The sequence below is a fragment of the Catharus ustulatus genome, chromosome 2 (assembly GCF_009819885.2).
Source record: "Catharus ustulatus isolate bCatUst1 chromosome 2, bCatUst1.pri.v2, whole genome shotgun sequence".
Lineage (NCBI taxonomy): Eukaryota > Metazoa > Chordata > Aves > Passeriformes > Turdidae > Catharus > Catharus ustulatus.
This window is the reverse complement of record NC_046222.1, coordinates 57580493-57601902: the sequence shown is the minus strand read 5'-3', so window position 1 is coordinate 57601902 and position 21410 is coordinate 57580493. Positions and strand designations below refer to the sequence as shown.

The window sequence follows — 21410 nt, the reverse complement described above, 5'->3', positions numbered from 1 at the left end:
CTTGTGTGTTGATTTGCAGGCCCACAGTTTGCCTCTCTCACTTTTGAGCTGCTGTACTTCAGCATGGGGAAGGGAATATGGATTCTTCCTTTGCTTATTACTAATCATACAGAAGAGTCAGTATGGCTGAGATTCAAATCTGTGGGCGAAATCAGTCTCTGATATAACTATTCATCTCAGTGAAATTGCAGCAGGCTTGATTAAAATTATCATGACTGGTAAATGTAAAGTACCTTAATTTTTAGACTGCAGTCACATAGGCTTATGCACTTACACTCATTTTTATTCAAATGAGACATTTGGTAGAAATTCAGTGTTACAAACACATATACACAATTTCTCAGAATTTCATACAATTTGTTCAGAAACCTTGCAATATGACATTGTTCTTTTCAGCAGTTTCCTTGTACTGTGCAATATCAGATGGTACTTGCCTCAAGTACTATACTTTCTAACAACGTTTAGTATAGTACTTTTCCCTCAAGTACTATACTTTCTAAAAACATTTTCTGTTTCCTCCTATGGCTAATACCTGTGGGACTTACATCTTCTCCAGCAGTGAACAGGAACCTGAAGAAACCTATGCCAACAAGCAACAGTTTCAAATTGCAGTTCTGATGTAACAATCCTTTCTGTATTATATGTAGAACATACAAGGGTCCTCCTTGTGATGCAAAGTCTCTATCAGCTAGAATCTGGAGAAGATTAATTATCTGAGAAAAGATTCAAGATAACTTACAGAAACTGGTCTAGTTTTAAATGTTGTACAATATATATGTTTAATCATCAGTTTAATCTTTGTAGCCCTTTGCCTGTGAAGTCAAAGAATTTAGGATCTTTTAGGATCTTTTACACCAACTGTTCCTATTTCAGGATCTGGGACATTTGAAACAGCTCTTGGCATAAAGAAGCAGAAGCTATTCTAGGTTATTTTTTTTCTGCACAGTTACCTTGTAGCTTTAAAGTCTGATGTCTTGGGACCTCATAAATCTCAGAGCAAGTGCTCTGTGAGAGAGATCATCTTCTCTGACAGCACAGCATTCCAGTTTCCAGTCCTGAGAAGATGAGGTCTGTGACATGTCTGATGCTCTTCTTTTCTCTCTTCTTTGGGCCAGCAGGTAGGAGCTGTCTGTGTTCAACATTTGGAGTGAAGGATTGCTTGTCTGTCTGCTGCTTCTAAAATAGCTGTGGAAAGCTACTCTCTAGAGCTTTGGAATCTTATGCCTATTGCTAAAGAAGGTGGAGTAGTGGGAGGACAAATATACTGTAGGCAATAAACGGTAATAAGTGTAACTTATTTCATGGCTTCTGACAGTGCACTTGTATGAATGTGTATAGAGTCAGTGTGTGCATACAGAATTGTCTTTGGGTCTTCATATTAGATTTCTGTAGTACTAACAACTAGCAGTGAGCAGGCTATCTAATCCATTGAAATAATGTATATTTTTTTCCTTTAAATACTGGAAATAGACCTTTCCTTCTCAAGCAGGGGAGATGATTTAACTGAAACAGAGCTGGTTTCCTGCATCGTAGTCAACACTGAGTGCATAATAATTAGCTTAAGGGTGTATTTTGTTCAGTTTTTCAGTAGACATGTATTATTACTGCAGGAAGAAAATGAACATTCTCAATTTGTCATTTTAGCCTAGTAGCAAAATTTAAATTTAACATTTTAAGGTGTAGACTGAATTTTCAGCCGCTTGACATTTCGGCTGTAATGACTTAATTCCCCCGCAGCTGTTTGCTGAAGAGCCATGCCTGCTTCTGCAGGGACTGAGCATTTGTCTGGGACACCATCAGTTTGAGGCAGTTCAAAATACTGCTGCTTACAAGTTAGGGTGCTGTGGCCCATGCATATGTTCATAGCTTGCCCCTCAGTGAGATAAAGTGTCTTCAATTAAACTACTTTCATTTAGGTTTGAGTGCTTCTTTTAGCCAGTGGGACAACTTGAGAGAAACCATGCAGCTGCTGGTGGGTCAGAAGAGTCACTGTGACTCAGGTGTATCTACTCACATGCCCAAACCAAGTGTCTCTGCTAGAGTCCTGCAAGATTCCAGTCTGCTGAAAGTGCAGAAGGCATGCTTAGATCCCTTTGGGCACAGAATTGATGGCTCCAACAATTTTGGGGGTGTTGTTCTCACTTGTATGTGCCATAGCATATTGATGTGCACAAGGTAAAGGTAAATAGTGCAGGATTTTTCTCTCTTGCTTGTAGCAAAGCATTTTGTTTACTTTGTATGACTTCAAAATATTTCACAAATGTCTTTTGCCTCATTAATACCACTTCTATAATTTTGTGTTTGTACCATCCAGGTATTGAAGGCTAGCACAGCGACTTGGCAGCACTTTCCCAAGATGTCAGTGGATGCACTGGGTTCTCATATCTGAAGAATTAGTCCTCCGTGTCAGACTGTAGATAATCAGTCAGTCTTAGCCTCCCATGAATGAGTTATAGATCTCAGGTTTACTGTTGTGTGGCTGAAGTTTGGCAAGTCATTGCACATCTGCTGAGCTGCTGTAACCACACTCATGAAAGCACACAGCAAACACAAGGCAATGTCACTTACCTCACTTCTCCTCTGGGCTGAACTAAAATCTCCTCTTATTTACTCCATTAGGAGGACATCCATCTGCTGTGAGGTCACTGGAATCAATTCAGACTTCAATCAGGAGTATTAGCCCTTAATTCCTGGTGATTAAGAATTATTCTAGCAGTATTTTGCAAGAACAGGGAAATTTGTACTGGAGCCCTGTGGGTGGAGCTACTTTCTTGTTAAATTTCTTTTGCATTATCATCTGTGTAATAATTTTCTGGTTTTATGCCTGTTCCAAGATACTGGGTAAAGTTCCTGTGTAATCATAAACAGCTGCTTTATTGCATTTGAGTGATGGATGGAGTTGTGCCTTCTGACAGGCAGTTTCTTAAACATTTCAGGTTCTTAACAAATGAAAGATGCTCTCCACTGAAGGTAAAATCCTGTAGATCAGTTCGGAACTGGACCTTAAAATCCAGAAGCCCAAGTGCTGAGCCATTGTAGTGTTTGTGGTGGGAAAGAGGAATTCTAGTATTTCACCACTGGTAGCAGTTATGTTTCAGAAAAGTGAGGGGCAGTGGAGAGCCTGTGGTGGAGCAGCTCTTTGGGAAACAGAGACAGTGATTTTTCTCAGATCCAATCTGAGGCCCACAAATAAAAGGAAAGATTTCCATTGGTCACATTTTCCTACATACAACTGTGCATGACCTAAGTCAGCCAGCAGTGTTCCATAGATCTATTCCATGGATTTCTGAATGGGGCAGCCTGGCTGTGACCTCTCCTGAGCAGATACTGCAGAGCAGGGGAACACTTCACTGACACTGCCCTCATGTCAGAATATTTCGTCTTTATCCTACCTTCTTTCTAATATTAGTTCTCTGGAAATAAACAATCCTTACATCTGGGGCCTGAATTAATATCCTTGTAAACCAAATGCAGGCTTACTTATCTATACAATAGCTGGTAAGATAAATGTTCATGTTTGAAGACAGGTGGTTCCCACAGATGTTACACTGCTTTCATCCTCAGTCCCAGGAAGGATGGTTGAACAGACCCTGTTCAGCTGTGGCATATTGTTGAGCTCTTTTGCATATCTCACCCTTTCACAGGCGTTTTATAACCCTTTTGGGTTTCTCCAAAACGCAAGTTTCAGCTGCATGGGTTTTAACAGACAAAATACACAAAACACATCTTTTTCCTGTGTCTTGGGCCCCCCTCAAGCTCATCTAGAGGGGAGCCCCTCCATTTTGACCACATTAGCATAAATGCATAAGAGCAAAAGCAGAAAGAGCACTTTTACACTGCATTCATCAACACATGAGAAAACCAATCTACCAGGACCACTTCTGGGGTTGTTCCATTACATGTAAAAAAACAAATTGTCTCTGTTCATGCTGGCGCTTTTAAAGCTGCTGCTGCTGACTGAAAAGCTGTTTGCATTATCTCTGTCCATTTAGTACAGATTTCTGTATGTACAGCACCAAGGTGAACAAATCAAATGCACACTCACACCACAACCAGAGAGCTGCTGTAGTGAACACATCTGCCTGAAATTCTCACATCCCTGCCCATGTCTTATTGTTATGGTTTATATTCAAAATACCAAGGTACAATCATCAGTTTTCTATGAACTTGATCACAATGGTTTGACAGTCATCTTTGTGTTAGTGTTGTAGTGACAAATTACTGCTGTAGAAAAAGTGTATCACCCGACTGGGGAATGCTGAGCCCTGGTTGAAGCACCAATCTGACACTCAGTAGCTCGGTTCCTTGTTCTGCCAAAGACCTGCAAAGCAGCCTTGGCTCAGTTTGGATGTATTTGATATGTATGGATGTATTCATACTGTCTGGTTTAGCCACAAGGTTAGATATAGATGTTTCCTAGTCCAAGTTCAGAAGAGACCTGAGGGCCATATTCAGGCTGCCTTTTATACATGCTTGTATTGATATCACAGCTACTTAGTGGCCAGTCTGACAGTCTGAATAGCTCTCTAGTGAGCATCTCAACTGCTTTCAGAATCCATGCACCATGCAAAGTGGCCTGAATACAACCCTTTGTCTCAGCTCCTTCATCTATAATGCAGGGACAATAACAAACCTGAGCCAGACTATGGGGAAATGTTCAGATCCCAGTCTGAAGAGGACAACATGGCTACTTTTATAGGCAAAGATGTATTGTGCTATATACAACATAAGGGGGACCAGGTTTTAGAGGAATTTGCCATCTGCAAGAGCTCACTCCTGATAAAACATCCAGAGTTTAAAAAGGGATGTAACAGTTAGCAGGAGTACACCCTGGCACCTGCAGCAGCATTTTTGCATAGACTATGCTGTATTCCAGCATAGCTATTTCCAGATGGTACTGTATTTTTTAATTTCCTCTTGAAGTTGACTGCTATCACACATATGTATTGTACAACAAAGATGTACACAAGGGTGAGTTATTGCCTGTTCTTTGTTGTACACACTTTCCCAAACATCTGGAGATTTATTTATGTAGCATTTAGTCTTCCTCAGAAGAGAATCTTTGCCTGGAAAAACAGTATATGCAGCAGCTACAAAAGATAAGGAGAAACAGAACAGTATGACTAATAATGAGAACACCAACAGCAAAAATATACAGGGTTTTGTCACAGTAATCCTGAGGCTGATGAAAAGGCGGGATGAAATTTGGCAGATACACAGAAAAAACCCAGTAGTTCCCAAGAATGAACCAGAGAAAGAGGAAAAGGCTGAGGGTTAGATGGATGTAGTACTTGTGAGCGTTCTGCCTCCAGGGATACTCATCATCGTCATCATCATCAATCACAACCGACTTGGAAAGCAGCTGCCTCATCCTGGTTGAGTCGTACAGCAGGAGAGTCACCTGGAGGCATTGGAGGAGAAAAGGGAATAAATAAAGTGACTGAAGAGCGTCTGAACACCTTCTGGCCACTGCCAGTCTTTGGGTCAAATAAAACTGGATGTGGGAAAATAGTGTAAGAGGAAGGTAAGGAGCCACAAATGAGGCAGGTACTGCTGGAGAATGAAGCATTTTTTCCTTGTAGGTTATTCACCAGTGGGAGGTCATACTTTGGAAAAAAATTACTGATGGAAAGGCATGAGAACAGATCGTGTAGGGAGATGGCAGCAGCTCCCACGCTGGAGACTTTTAAGAACAGATTCGAGTAACTGCTAAATTACTTAAGTAGTGTACTTCCTGCCTTGTAGTGGATAGATTTTTCTCTTCTAACTCTATTTTTCTATGGTTATACAGTTGGATCAGCTTCTATCAAATTATGAAGCAGGTAGACTATGACTTAAACCTCAAAGAAATTGCTTTAGATACTTGCAATGTACTGTTGTCAAATTTTCTTCCATTAAGTGCCATTTTCTCAGATTGCCCCATTCCTGCCTTCAGTCGCAACTAGCAGAGAAATGTGGAATACCATGATGCCAGGTGGTTAGGAAGGTGTGGTATACAAGGAAATGCAGTAGGACTCATCAGTAATGCCTGGATTTCTCATTTAGTCTTGGCAATATAAAGAACACAGGCAAATTCACTAGGGTTCTCAGTCATGTTCTCCTTCACAGAGTTAAAATCTGTGCTCATTTTTCTGCTTGAAATGAAAGAGAAGAGCTCCCCTCATTTAACACTCATCTTTCTCCAGAACACTGACCAAGGAAAACCTGTTTGGGTACATATTTTGCTGGTTCAGGTTTTATTCCATGTGCACCATTTTCAATGGGAAAAAGCGTAGCAAGAGAATCCAGAGTTTTCGTCTATTGTTACTCTTCCCTGTAAAACTGTTTGATTATATATAAATTATTAAATATTTGTTCACAAAACCAACTGGTTTTCTAGCCCAGATGTTGGTACCAGGTTTTGAGAAATGTAATTCAAAGTCCCAGCACCAACACAGGCAAAAAACCATGATGTTTCCACTGATACCTCGCATCCAGCTGAGCACTTAAAGTGACAGGCTTGCTCAAACCATCATTTTCTCATATGAGAGTTTATTTTACACAGACTCATGAGACACAGGAGGGATAAACCTGCCTGGCCAGTGGCTCTGAGGTTTCTGCATGGCGGTGCCTGTGGCTGAACCTGAAGCCTGCTGCAGTCCATTTACCTTTCAGCTCAGCACTCAGGTTCTATCATGCACAGTAGAGAGAAAGGGGTTAAATGGCAGATGAGTACTGGGTTTGAGGCAGTCAGAGAAACCTCCCAGGTAGATTTATTAATCTCAACTGCACCTAAGTAGTTCACGGAAAGTGCATTTAATTCTTATGGATATTGCCTTGCCAAGTGTGATTGAAGAAATTGCTGGCAGTCGCTCACATTGTTCCTAGCTGCTGAATATACATTTATGGAGCAGCATGGCATGAATTCAACAGGCCTCTCTGGGTGCCCTAGAATGGTTCAGTTGCCTCGGTGAACAATTACCATTGCTTTTTAAAAGACTGGAGGTAGTAAAGAAATAGATTAGGAGCCTATGGACTGCACAGGTCTGGGCTAGAATGACTTGCCATTAAATGATGTCCATCACAGGACAGCATCTGTTCAGTCTTCATCCTGCACTCATTCTCTGACCTTTTAACTTTCAGAGCTCAAGCTCAATGAAGTCAGTGCAGTCCAGTGAACAGAACAGAGGCCAGAGTTCAGAGAGGCGAGAGACTTGAATTTGGCTGCAGACCAAGAGCTGAGATGACCTGAGAAAGAAGCTAATCAAGTTCTGACCAAATGCATTGCCAAACTGCAAAATAAGCACTAGTGCTGTCAACAGCAGTAAAATTCAAACCATTATTTGATGTCAGCATGAATATTAACTGATCCATTTGCCGCCTTATTTATAGAGAGAAAAACTGACTTTAAACAGAAATAGCTAAGAACCAATCAACATTTTTTTATGAAAACTTCAATACACTAGCCTCAAAATTTCCTTTCAGTTCTGCTCTAATCCTCTCTGAACTATTATTAAATGAACCTTTGATTATACAGATAAGTCCACTGGTGTGATTGAATGACTAAGCATTTGCCAGTAGAATTCACAGCATAGCAAATTCCTTGTAACAAGATTGAGCACTTCCTTTTTTTCCCCATTTTCTTATTTACTGACCAAAGGTCCTTGGAGGGCATGATTCATATACCAGTGATATGCCCTGTGGTTTGGTTGGGTCACCGCTGTGAAAGAGTGCAGTGAATGCAGAGACCTGCAGAGGAGTATTCTTTCCCCTTTCTTTCAGTCCTGGCAAAGAAAAGAGGCTAGAAATATTGTGGCAAGGCTCTTTGTGCTCCCTAGCAGCCAGCTAACACCACCTGCAAAGGGACTGTCAGAACAGGGTGATCTTTTAGAGTCAATGCAGAGTTGCAGCTTTATAGTGACCAGGGTTTATCACAGGTATGAGGGCGTCTTTATTTGTCAAACTGCCAGACTGTGGCTCAGCAAAGATCAAGTGAGCACAGTCCACTAGAAGATAGATAGTTGTGGTTAGAAAATGCTGCATCTAGATTAATTAGCCCTGTTGTGTTGCAGGAATATATTTTCTTTGGAAGGAAGTGATTCTGCTGCAGTCATTTACTTCTGGCCAGGTCAGAGTGGGACTAAATTGACCTTGTGAAGAACTATGTAGAAACACGAGTGATTTTGTAGTATTCCCAAAGCAAGCAGAGTAACTTAACTTTTTTGTCCTGTCTGTATGAAAATAATGGAGAAAGACTTGACATGCTTGGAGGATTGCTTGGATTGGGAAAAGGACCCCGTTTATCACTGGCATCCATGTTAAGTAGTCATTTCCTTCAGTAGGGATGGTAGCACAGATGTTGTGATGCCGGAGAAAGTCACACCACAATGTGTGGGACAATGCTGAGCTCATTAGAGCTCACTTGACTGACAGGTGCTTTTGGTGCTGGAACAAGAACAGTCCAATCCTGGTAGCTCTCCAGTACAGGGTGCATGTGGCTGTCTGAAGCTATCATTATGTCTTAACTAGCAAGTCAAAGTTGAGTCACACAAAATATTTTTCACACACAGAAGGCACATTACCTTTAAGCTGCCAATCACACCACCCACCAACAGATATAAGGGAATCAGTGGTTGAACTGGGCAGTCTTCCAAAAACTTCATTCCTGAATGGCAAAAAGTAATGTTTGTTATCTCAAGTGACCAGATATTGCAACAAGCTGTACAGTGAAAACTTACAGATGCTGTAAGTCAAGTGTAGTGCTTACACCCAAGACTTGTATCCTATGTCTGTTGGAATGGGGGCTGAATTAAAAGGGGTTTGCACCTCCCACTACAGGAGTGTGGGCCACGAACAAGCAAAAGGAAAAGGAAGAGAGAGAGCAAAGGTAAAACCAACATTACTATTTTCTGGCATTACTAATTGGAGCCGAATATAGAGGTCATTACTTTCAGCCACAGCTCTTTGTTAATGAACCATTGACTGAGCTGGACAGGAAATTTTCATCAGCAGTAGAATATTCACTGAAAAGCTAAACTATGAAAAGAAGCAATTCTGGTAAGCTTCACCAAGGATTTTCCTGGTGATTAGTTCCTATGAGTGTGGCATGTTCCTGAGTCAGATGCCTGGAACCTTGGGAGCCAATACCCGTGAGAGCACTGGGAACCATTTTAACTTTTCAGGCAGCTGATAAGGAGCTGTAGGAAGTCAAGTTTTCAAGATGTTTGGGTTGCTGGAGGATAAAGGAATTGGTTGTTATGGAGCTAGGGACTCTGGTAACCCTCAAATCTGCTGCAAGAAAGGGAAAGCAGGGTAAGTTTTAGGGAAGAGAGTGTATGGATGTGTGAGGATGTTGCTGGCAGTAGAGACTGAAGCTTGTGATACAGGTCTGTGGCAGTGCAACTCATCTTACCAAATATAGATGTCTGCAATGCAGGCATCCATATGTGAACTGGTTTTCTACACTCTGTAGTCAATAGGGAGAAATAGGCACTTGTAAAATTCAATTCATTTATCCTAAGGTAGGCACTTGAAATGGGTCAGTCCAATTGGTCCCTGAAAGTGCTTCTATCTCTCCATGACTATCCAAGGGATCCAGACAGCCAGCTGTACACACCTAAAAGTTAGCTGGGATGAATCCCCCACCCAAGACTCTTACCCAATGGCATCTTCAGAATTTTTAAACAGTTCATTACACTGTAATTTTATTGGTATTGATCCCATGTTTCAGGGCTTTGACTGATCAGTTGCACAAGGTAGAAAGGATTTTCTGTTTTCTTCTTGCTGTATAAACAGTTTTCAAGGAGATATTCTAGCTTTTCTCTGAATCATTTGGGTTACCTAGTCACAGGATACTGAAAGGAAGGTGCTGGTCTTAGTGCTAAACATCTCTCAGGTGGAATGTCTTGCCTCCATTTTCAGAACTACACTGAATAGGAGGGATGAGGAAAAAAGTACCAGTGGGTTTTGGTTTTTTGGTTTTTTTGGTTGTTTTGGGGGTTTTCTTGAGTTTTGTTTTTGTTTTTTCTTTTCTATAACTGTAATCCTCTTTAGCTTGTCAATTTGCCCACCAAATCCACTGCTATTGCTGGTGCAGAACATTGCTGATGTCCTGAACCTCTTCTGCACACTCTGCATGGCATAATGCAGGTGTTTTGGATTGTGGTTGCTTGGTACAGGTCTGACATCAGTCACAGGACATGCGACAATGTTTTGTGGTCTGCAGTTTTGTGATCACCTGTGTGTAAGGGCCATGGAGTCCAGTGGACTCTTCAATACAAAGTATTTGTTACCCATCTTTGTGGAAATGAAAACAGCTGGATTGGACTCTCTCCCCTTTCATTCTTACCACAAAGCTGTGATTTTTTTTGTCCATTTTGCCACTTTGTAATGCTGAGACCTGCTCAGACTCCCAGCTTTACAGGGGTGGGGAGCAGGGAAATTGTCACAAATTGCACCATGTTCATCAGAAAGCTGCTGCCAAGATTTCCAGAGTTCTTGGTCATCTAATAGCCTGCCACAAAAGCAGCTGGCCAGGGATCACTGGGAATATATTTCAGTTTAGGAACCTAGGCAATTTCCAATGTGTTAACTGAGATTTCAATTTGAGGGGAAAAAATGGAGAAAAAATGTCTTTTTTTTTTTTTTTCTCATGCAGCTACAATTCTATTTCCCAGACAAATCTATTATGGAATCCTGTCATATATATAACATGACATCAGTCTTGGGAAGGATTTGAGTGACAGACAGCGGCACCCTGTAGGTTTTGGGAGAATACTGCAGACAGATATGACAGCAAAAGAGCAGGTCAAAGCAGGTGATACAGTAGTAACTTTAAAAATACACCCTAAGGGGTGAATAGGAAATATGGACCTACAGTTGGCAGATGGGCACTGGTATTTATTACAGTGAAATCAGTGAATGTGCCAATCAGTTCTCATGCAGCGTGTGTTTGGTTTATCTGGGAATACCAAAATTAGTAGGAAAGCATCAGTGCTAGCTTTTCTTTCCTATAAGCAACAGATATGTTCTCCTTTGACTGCTAGAGATGGGATACATGGAATGGGTTAAATTTGAACAGGGAGCAGTTTAGACTGCTTATTAAAAAAACCATGTCATCAGCTTTCAAATGTGATTTAGCTACCCCTGGGGAATTCTGTATATGAAGGTACTCTGGACAACATACAAGAATGGGTTATTGAGAGTAATCCTTCATTGTCCCGGAAATGAAAAAAAATTGAAATAAATCTCTATATCTTTGGAGTTTTTAGTGAAAAAAGGGTTCTTCTCTCCCAGCAAAAGTGAAAAAGCTGCTAAACAATCTGTGGCTTAAATGATGTCACAAGTCTGCAGCTTGGAAAATATGCTGAGTCCTTTACATGTATCTTGAATTATACTGTGATTTACAACATTATCAAATTTTAAGAGTGTATAATGTTAGCGTGTAATTATTACCAGGGCTGCCTGTCATTCATCTCTGAGTTTTAACAAGTGTTGTATCTCACAGTTTTCCTCTAGGAAACAAGAGCAAAATTGACTGGAAGCACATCAGGAAGGTTTGTCTGGGATAATGGCAATAGAATATTATCAGAAAATCATAGGGTTTTGTTTGGAAAATAAATATCTGCATTTTCCTTGACATTTCATTTTCCTAAAAATGCCTTTGCTGATAAGGAGCTGCAGGAAACCAATATCCTCTGACAACACTATATTACAGTGACGTTATCTCTTAATTTCAGTAAGTTGTAGGAGAAAAAAGGGCTCTGTATCTGATGCAGGAGATATCCAGAGCTCCAGGCTAATATCTTACCACAGACTTTCCACTTCTCACTGATCTTAAAGATACTGTGAAATATTCCTTATTCCTGAGAAATTTTATTTATAAGTGGTCAGATTCCAGACCTGGATTAATTTCCAGAAGGCAGGATGTCAACATGCCTGGAAGCCATGCCACATTTTGTATTATACCTTCCCATCCCTATTTCACAGTTCAGGCATATTCAGCCTGGGGAAAAGCTAAAGCTAGAATCTTCTTCAGGGTTGAATAGCAATCTTAAGTCATGGAGAAGTGTAAGAGCAGAAGTGTTGAGATGTAACAGTTCAGTCCATTTCCCTACTTCCTAATTGCTCCCTAATCCCTCATTAGAACTCCCTAATTCCTAATTAGGATATCCCCATGGAACCCCACCATAGTCATCAGTGGTACTTTGAAAGCGCTGGATTAAGGGAATAGCACCAACCTTTAGTTGAACACTTATTATGTGGGTTTGGATAACTATCCATGCCATGTCCAGGCCACGTGTCCCAACTGCCTTAAAAGTCACCTGATCTCAAGGCAGACACCTAAGAGAGGGTGTGAGAATTTCACTGTGAGGAACCTCCATTTCCCTCAACAGCCTGCAAGGACAGCACACAGCGCTCAGCCTGGCTGTGGATGCACACAGTCTGAGTCTCGGTGGGATGCAGCTTGTCCTCAGCATCTGCACGTAGAGCTCCTTTGGACCATCCTTCACAAATAACGAGGCACAAGGTGAACAGCATCTCAAAGACAAGGGCTCTTGAGGACTTTGAATCCAAAGTGATCTGGATACACTGGGAAAATGTATTCAAATCCTATGAGATGAAAACTGATAGAGCTGAACACTGCGTGTAGGGGAGGCAACTTCAATGTAAATAAAAAATGAGATATATCTGGTAGGGAGCAGCACTGCCAAAAACCATCTGGGCTTACAATGTGCCATAAACTAAATTGGAGGAAACGGGTTGGTGCAGAGAGACCATGTTTCATTTTGAGGTGTGTTTACAGAAATCCTGCACGTTAAACAGAGGAGCTAATTACTCTGTACTGCTCATTCCTCAGGTCTCAGCTGGAGGCCTGTGTTACATCTTTTTTTTTTTTTTTTTAATAAGGAAAAATACTTACATTGGCCAGAGGTCAAAGGAGGAAGGTAAAAATAAATTAAAGGGAAAAAAAGGGAAAAAAAACCCCCAAAACTACAAAGACAGTGACCTGTGAGGTCAGGATGAAAGAATTAGGTTTTTAAGACTTCTGGGAAAACAAAAGAGAAGATGGAGCAGGGTTATAATAACAGCCTTCAAACAGTTCAAAGGATCTCTTGAGTAGGACAGTGATCAATATGTTTTTGTGACCACAGTGGGCAGGACAGGCTGTAATCTGTTTAATTTGCCATGGGGAAGATTTAGGTTGGATATGGGGAAAAATATTTTGTCTTCGAGAGCAGTAAAATGTTGAAATAGCCTCCTTGGGAAGCCATGGAATTTCCTCGAGCAAGGGCAAGTCAGACCTCTATCAGGAATGCTGTGAGCATGTGAGCCTGCCAGAAGCAGAGGTGGATTGGTGTCTCTACTGATGTTTCTCAAGTGGGGTTCACAACCCATATAGAGGATGTGAAAGGCTCAAAGGGAGCACTGAAGTGTTAAAGAAAAAATAAAAATCTATGTTAATAGTAAGGGAAAGGTAATGCCTAAGAAAAGAGGTGCCTTATGCAGTTTAAAAATGTTTAAAATTCTGCAGCTCAAAGGATTTTCATTTCTTAAATATTTGATCTTAAAATTCTACTCACAAATCCAGCCTTCAAGGGGTTATACAGAGACAGATCAACCAAAAACCAGGTCTGAGTTTCAAAAGGATGGAGAAATAGCAGCCTACAGCATCTCTTTTTCCCTTCCAGCACTATGCTTCTGCAATTTTTTGCAAGGTAGTTAATACAGAGAGATCCTGAGTAATGAAATCTTCTCATGTGTCAGATTCTCAGCTTCCTCCCACAGACAAAGCTGGATTTTGAGGTAAAACACACTGGAGGGGTTTTAAAGATAAACAGGGTCACAATTCAAGTAGTCCTTCCTCCCTGATATGGAGTGTGGGCTGAGATGCTGTCTGAAGCTAAAGTTTCAAGACACAGGTTTAATAGCTGGAAACTCTGAATCTTCCAGCTCATTTCTTCCACCAGATGTGTTAACTTGCCACACAGTGCCAGGAAGTTTCTATTTTCAATTTGCTTTAGTAGTCAACTTACCTATAAAAGTCATGGATAGTGGTAAGGCAAGGAAGGCGAGGAGCCCAAATATAAAGCATGCTGTGAAGGAGAAAAGAAAGACACTGTTATTTGGGCTAGTTCAAGTTTAGAGGCCAGCATTTCCATCCAGTTCTTTACAGATATTCTGTATCCACACAACTGTGTAGGAAGAAATGCAGCGCACTTGATGGGGTGGAAATATCACCTCTGTGGTGCAGCTTCTGCGGTGATGGGACCAGCACTTTTTATCACTTCCAGGGTGCAGTGAGAGACACAAACTGCTTTTGCAGCTACTACTTGCAGCTTGTCTTATTGCAAGGGCAAGGAGTCATCCACTGCTGCCTTATCCTGCATCCTTTTCAGAGGCACTGCTAAGTGACTTTGCAATAACAAGTAATTTTGCATCAGCTAATCCATGGCAACTGATGAGCCGTATCTGTTTGCTAAGCAAATAGCAGCTTTAATGCCATTCCACTTAGTTTTCACTGATAGCTAAATAAACTGTCTTTATCACAGATATGAATAGTTTCTGGCTGGTCTAACTCCTGACCCAGCTTAGCTCATGAATGCAAAGGCAGCAGCCCTGCTGCAAGGAGTGGGATTTGTCATTGGGATAGATCAGCTGAAGCTGTGTGGAAGGATGCTCTTAGGCGTGCACATAAACTGTCCCTGCAGGTGGAGGAGTGGACCTGAGGTGCTTACTTACTCCCTGGAGAGCTGCTGGTGTATCTGAGCCCTGATATTTCCCCTGCACAGCCAGGTGCTGCAGAGGATGAATGTTTACCTTCACAGTGTGTGAGGAACACTGGTGTCAAGAACAGTGTGAGCAGCCTGTCTCACAAGAGCTGTCACCTCTGTGCCTAATCATGAACACTTGGCAACATTAAAGTGAAACGATGCCCTGCCAAATGAGAGTAAAATATAATGAGGACATTCTGCGGCAAGTGTCCCTGCAGAGCCCTTCCAGACATGGCTCAGGGTTCAAGTGGGTGCCTAAGGGTGCCAAAGCGCAGGTGGGCATAGATTGCAGAGGGGCTGAGAAGGGCACGGATTAGAAAAGGAATAGGACGTCTCCTTGTCTCCTTGGAGGCTTGTGAAAAAAATCTTGGAGCGAGTATTTGGAGTTGGCTTGGGACCTGCCCTTTCCCCGGGTAAACTGTGTCCCACAGTTCCCCATGCCAGAGAGCTGCAATCTCTGCAAGGCTTATGGTGTCCCCGTGGCCAGGCAGGAGCAGGGACACTGCCAGCACCCTGCGGACAGTGCCGCTCTGGAAATTCTGCAGCACTGCCAAAATGACCCTCAGCCTGCCTTAGAGAAAAACGGCAGCATCACTGCCTCTGCTTTACAGAAGGAGAAACAGAGAGAGGACATAGGAGCAGCATCAAAATTCAGAGCAGATCCACCAGGCTTTCTGACTCGCAGACACTTTTCATGGGAACACACCATCCCCCACATACTGCTCGTGTTTTCTCCACAGAGAACCAGGATCTTACACTTCAGTGCTTGGGAGACATCTTTCTCAGAAGTACCTTGTTTGTTATCTCTACGAACTGGGAGAGACTGAGGATATTTTGAGCTGAAGAAAGCGCTTCTGTTCCTTTGTGCAGCCCCCTCCTCCTTTCCCTGTCGGCCTGTCTCTCTGTCTCCCTGTCTCTCTCCCCCTCTCATTTTTCCTCAGACTCCTATTTCTTGAATGCTGCACAGTACAGAAATTCTTCCTCTGCTTGAATAGTGTCCTACACTTGACTAAGCTCTTTCAACCACTGACAGCCTCTCATTAGAACAACTCAGCCTAGAGCCTCCCTTTTCAAGATGTCACATTTTGTGATAGCTCCTCTTGCCTGTTGAGTTATCTCGACTATTCTTTCATATTAAGAAGTAATGGTTTTGTAAATGAGTTGGGCTCCCAACATCACTGGTGGGCAAGCTGTGCCCGCAGGCTGGGCAACTCATTTGTCTGGTGCCCAAAGGGGTGCAGCTCAGCTCTGCAGGCATTGCACCGACTGCCTGGTGTTGCCACAAGTGCTGTGATTGCAGCACAGCCCTGGAAGCGATGTCACCCCTCTGCCTGTGATTTCGTAGCTGCCTCCTGTCCCTGCCCATGCTGCACGGGAAGGGATCAGAAGCCCGAGAGGAGGAGGAGGAGGAGGCATGGTGCCATTTGTTAATTGTGCAGTGCCTGGTCTGCCTGACCCCGGGCAGGGATGCTGCAGTAAGCTCTGGAAAAGGCTCAGGGAGCTCATGTGCAGGAGAGGCTGCACATCTGGCACACAGGTGTCCGTGTTTGCCCGTGGCTGACATCTACCCAACAGCCCGATTGTGGAGGGGAGAAATGGGAGGTAGAGACCACTCAGAGCTCAAGAGAAAAAGATAATGGTTCATTAATTCCTCTCCCAAAGCAGTAGCTGGGAATGTATTTACTCATTATCTCCCCATTCAGCTACAGCCTCTTAGGTCTCGAATTGGAGGGGCAGATGCATAGTCTGGGAAGGCTTCCAGATCCATGTTTAACAAAGTGAGACTCTTCAGCAATTGCCTACATAACTGGCAGGGCTCTGCAGCCACTCTCAGTGTCGCTAGCAGCACTAAAAACTGATTTTCCCTAGATGTGTGGGGGTTTCACAGAAATGCTGCTCAGCTGGGATACATGCATTCTTTGCCTGGGTTTGTCTGGGCTGTGCTGCCCCGTTCTGGTCCGAAGACAAATTGCTCCAGCAAATGGCACTTGCCGCAGGGTAGCGCAGCTCAGCCGAGAGGATGCTGCTGTGCGGGCAGCTCCGCACGTGGGGCTTGTGGCGTGTTTATATCGGCGATATCGCCTCACAGGCTGCTCAGAGAAGCCTCTGAGCCCCACTCCCGGAACAAGCAGCAAAAAAGTGATAGTCTGTAAAAACACACACAGCTAGGGAAGTGTTCCAGTCAGGCCTCAAAAGGGTGTCTGTTCCAAGGAGCTGGTGCCAGGCAGCAGGCAGAACTCACAGCTCTGTACCAGCAGGGCAGCGCCTGCTGGGGCACTGGTGAAGCCCTGCTGTGGGATCCTCACATGCCGGGAGAGGGATGAAGGGAACAGCTCGTGTCTGGGGTCACAACAGAGGAAGAAGAGAACAAGTGTCTGAATATCTTGCACATTCCTTGAAACCTGTGGTCACAAAAATTGGATCAGTGGGTGCAGGTTTTGTGTCTCCTGCCCAGCAGTACAGTCAGCTGATACAAATGTGCTGCTTGGCCAAGCTCCTCTTGCCAGGATTTCGGCACAGAAGTGAATGCACTTGAGATCGCTGTTGACATTTTGGCTGTATGTCATGGTCTCTCTCCTGTCTGGTGCCTGAACCTTTGCATCTTCCACAGCCATGCCCCTGCACTGCAGCTCTCCTCCCAGTCCTCTGCCACTCCCTTGTTGTGCCTGGCCTCTGGACACACAGCCTGTTGCCCTCTGGAATTTGCTTGGGATCTGGAGCAGTATTAGTGCTGACACCAATTCTCCCATGGGCTCCTCAAACTTTACTTTACTGCCACAAGTTTTCCAAGCACTTGAAAGTTTGAGGTCAGCTCAGGCTGTCTCTATTTACAGTAATTTCACAACTATAAGGCACACCGGATTATAAGGCGCACTTACGAGTGTCGGCAAATTTCCAAAGTTTTGCTGACATATAAGGCGCACCGGATTATAAGGCGCACTTTATTTTTGCAGCGAGGATCCGCCGCCGGCTCCCCCCACGCGGTTGCTGGCCGAGGCCCCACCTCCACCCAGCAGCTGTGACACCGCCTCCACCTGGCAGCCGTGGCCCTGCCGGCTCCTCCGTGGCTCGCAGCCCACACTTCCAGGTTGGCAAATTTCCGAACTTTGTCCATATATAAGGCGCACCGGACTATAAGGCGCACTTCTGGGTTCGGCCAAAATTTTAGTCAAAAGGGTGCGCCTTATAGTCATGAAATTACTGTACTTTTAAGAGAGAGAAAAGTTTCTTTCTTTTCAGGTAAGAGTCTTCACATGATTTTCAGAAGCAATTTATGAATATAAATCTCAATCTGCTTGCTCTTCTCAATATTATGTTAATACAGCTGTAGTGCAAGCTGCTCAGAAGAGTGACAATCTCTCTGATAATAAATACAGTAATAAATGAAGTGTTGGTTACATTACCATCATTCCCAAGTGCTATTTGTTCTCTAGCATGTCAGGTTCTGGATAAAAAAATAATAAGCTACCAGCTTCCAAACAATTCTGCAGTTACCCCAGGATTTATCTGCATGAACCAGCTGAGGAGCAAAACTGTGTGAAAATTCACAGTATGCCCTTTGGACACCCTGTGGGAATGCTGCTCTGAAGGGCCTGACTCCCAGCAGTCTGGATGTTAGGAAATTCGGGTCAAATTCAGTTGGCAGGGCCCCATGCCTGCTGATGCCCTGAGGCAGATGCAGATGGTAGTACAGTAGCTTAGCAAGCAGTGTCACAGTGTGCTGCACTGCAGCATGGGTGGTGTAACAGGCTGGAATGCAGATGGGGAGCAGGTATTTTCGTCCATGTTTTATTCCTTCATGGTCTCTGCAGGCAGGTATCTGACTGATAGGCACTTGGAGAAAGAAAGAATGCAGCCTGTGAGGGTGTCATGGTGGCAAAGCCTTGATGGATCTTTCTGAGGAAGAAGCCCCAGTAAGGCTGTATGTTTTACAGACCAGGGATGAGCCCATGATTTTGGTAGCAGTGGATACTGTCTGTCTTTATGTGCTTTCAAGTCACAGGAAAATGTCACTACCTCAGATGGAATGTGCAGAAAAGGCTTGAATGAAGTAACACGAAGGAAAATAATTAAATCTGTTTAGCTTGGCTAGCCACCATCAAATGAGAAAATAACAACAAGGTTTGAGCACTCAAAAACAGACCTGTGAGTGATCTGAATAGTACAGACATGTCACAAACCTGAGCAAAACCAAAGACTGCTCTGTTCATGAGGCTAAATATCATAGCAAGGAGATATATTGATGGACTAGTCTCTGGGGATGAATGGAATCCCATCCTGGTGTGATTTAATCCCTTGACCAAATTAGATACTCAGAAGCTGGAGGATTCAGGGTAAGGAACAGCCATTCCCATGGAGGCCTCTAGTTCCAGTGCAAAGCCACCATTTGAGGCAGGGGAAGTGTGACAAAACTGACCAAATCCCAGGTCAGGGCCACCAGCTGTTTGCTGTGTTCCACCACTCTTTGCTTAGGCAAGGTTTAATTACTGCAGAATTGAACTTTGGTACCCAGATATCAGCATCACATCACCTAAAATTTATGTTGTAGGTGTAGATGCTTTGGGGATTGAACAATATTGCAGAGTGTCTGGCCTGAATTTTATGTTATACCTCTGGATACTGAACTACAGTTGTGCCATGGTCTAAATTCTGGATTTGGCCCCTTGTGAATAATTTCCAGAAGTAATTTTAAAACAATATCTAGGCATTACATGTAGAGCCATTCAGTTTGCTTTGCAGTAGACTCAGGGTAGTGGATTAGGCTTTTTTATTTTGGTCAGTAAATTGAAGACTGAACTTAAATTGCTACACCAAGAACGAAAAGATGCACTACAGGTGGGTTGGCTCTTGGGAGTTATTTAAATACCAGGAGACTAAAGGTACAAATGTGGGGTTTTGCTGAAAAGCTCTTTGAAAAATATATACATGATGATGAGGAAAAGTGAAATTAAGCATCACTGCACTTCATGAGCATGATGGCTTGCATTTTAATGAAAATAAAATCAATTTTGGATGCACTAGCTGATCCATAGCTAAAGCTGAGCTTATTTTGACCTTAAGCATGATAAGAACCTGAAGATACTTTTCTGGAATGGTATTTCTGAGTTCCTCACTCGTGGGTAACTTTTCAGGTACCCAAGAGGATGCTTCTGGTGTAGAAGAGCATAGCTGAGATCAGAACTAATCCCAGTCTTTCAAAAAAAATTCAGAAGGATTAATTATTTTCTCTCTCATCATTGAAGTTCCAGTGGTAATTTAATAGCAGGGAGCAGTAACATTTTGTTTGTAGACACTAGGAATAAAAATCAGAGAAAATACCACTTTAGACGTCTAAATTGTGATATTCACCAATGGGTCCAGATCCCCCCTGCATATCCTTTGTGCAGGATGTGAAGGATCCCACAGGGACCAGTTGGATCCCAATTCCACTCCCAGGTGCTTGTCAGGGTGTAATGAGGGTATATGCTCTGCACTCCTTGTTTTCCATCACTCCCCAGTCGTCCTTTCCCCTGGGGCAGTGATGAGCATGATGAAAAAGTGGGCCAGAAAATATCCTCTCCTTCCCTACCTATGCCAGGTTTCTGCAGGGAGGCCTGGACTGATCTTTATGTCCCTTTGGCCTGATTTTCTCTGCCAGGTTGTAAGGCAGCAAGGAGTTGAGGGGTTTAATCATTAATAAAAGTTCATTCTGAATTTTGAGAGCCTTGCAAATAAAGCAGAGATCAGGAATATAGAAAACCCCAAGATGACACCCTAGACTGGCAAATGCAGCAATTAGTGTGGGTAAAGTATCAACTATGATGAGTGGTCAAGGTGTTTGTTTGCTACTTCTTGTATTTGAGTGGAATTAGTAATTGCTACTGCCTAGAAGTGAAAGCAAAAGGCACTTGCAACTCAGAGTGAAAAGGAGATGCAGTCAGCAGGAGTAAGCTGCTTTAAAACCCATGGATTTTAACCTCCTGCCGAGGACACTGCTTCCCTGATCTTACAAAACCCCAACTCTGAGGTGTATTTCTCCTCTGCCTCTGTGCAGCTCGCAGAGCCCCAGCCCAGGTCAACTTTGTGCTGTGTTGCTCCTCGGACAGCAAGAACCAGGCTGTTCAACCAGCTGTCAGCTCATCACAGCCCTCTGTGTCCTCCACCCTGGGTGGGAAGAACCAGTTGCTTTAAAACCTGAGCAAGCCCAGGTTGACATGCAAAAGAATTTCTGTCCAGATAACTGGTGCTTCCAACCCACAGCAAGGGGCTGTTTATGGGGGATACCCACACCTGCAGTGGCCCTTGTGCCAGGGAAGCAGAGGGAAGAATAACCTGTCCCAAATCTCACTGGGTGAAAGGGGGATATTTCTGACAATATTCCATCCCCAGACTTGTATTCCTGTGCCATCACACAGGCTGGCAGCAGTTTTGCTTGGCAGGAATCGCTCCTAGGAGAGTTTGTTCCCAGGCTGGCTGTGCTGCTCCTCACAAAGTGATTTTCCCTGTGGATGCTTCTGTTCCACTGTGTGTAAGGTAACACTTCAAAAAGGAGGCAAACACATTATTGTGCTTAGGCTGTTGCTGCCCGTATTTAGGTTCGTGGTGGTGTTTGCATTTCTTTGAAATTTCATGCTGGTGCTGTACTTCAAATACTGCTACAGGCAGCTGCCGTTAGGG

General features: G+C 43.3%; 1 protein-coding gene across 2 annotated transcripts in view; it reads right to left on the bottom strand.

Moving 5' to 3' along the window:
• Positions 1 to 275: 275 nt before the first annotated feature.
• Positions 276 to 21410, bottom strand: part of TMEM272 (transmembrane protein 272) — a 41867-nt gene continuing 20732 nt past the window's right edge. For both annotated transcript variants that reach the window (XM_033053387.1, XM_033053386.1), the window contains exons 3-5: positions 14016 to 14075; positions 8562 to 8644; positions 276 to 5401 (exon numbers count right to left, since the gene is read on the bottom strand). In XM_033053387.1, the coding sequence (XP_032909278.1) occupies positions 5039 to 5401; positions 8562 to 8644; positions 14016 to 14075 (506 nt within the window). In that variant the 3' untranslated portion in view covers positions 276 to 5038. The remainder of the gene's footprint in view (positions 5402 to 8561; positions 8645 to 14015; positions 14076 to 21410) is intronic.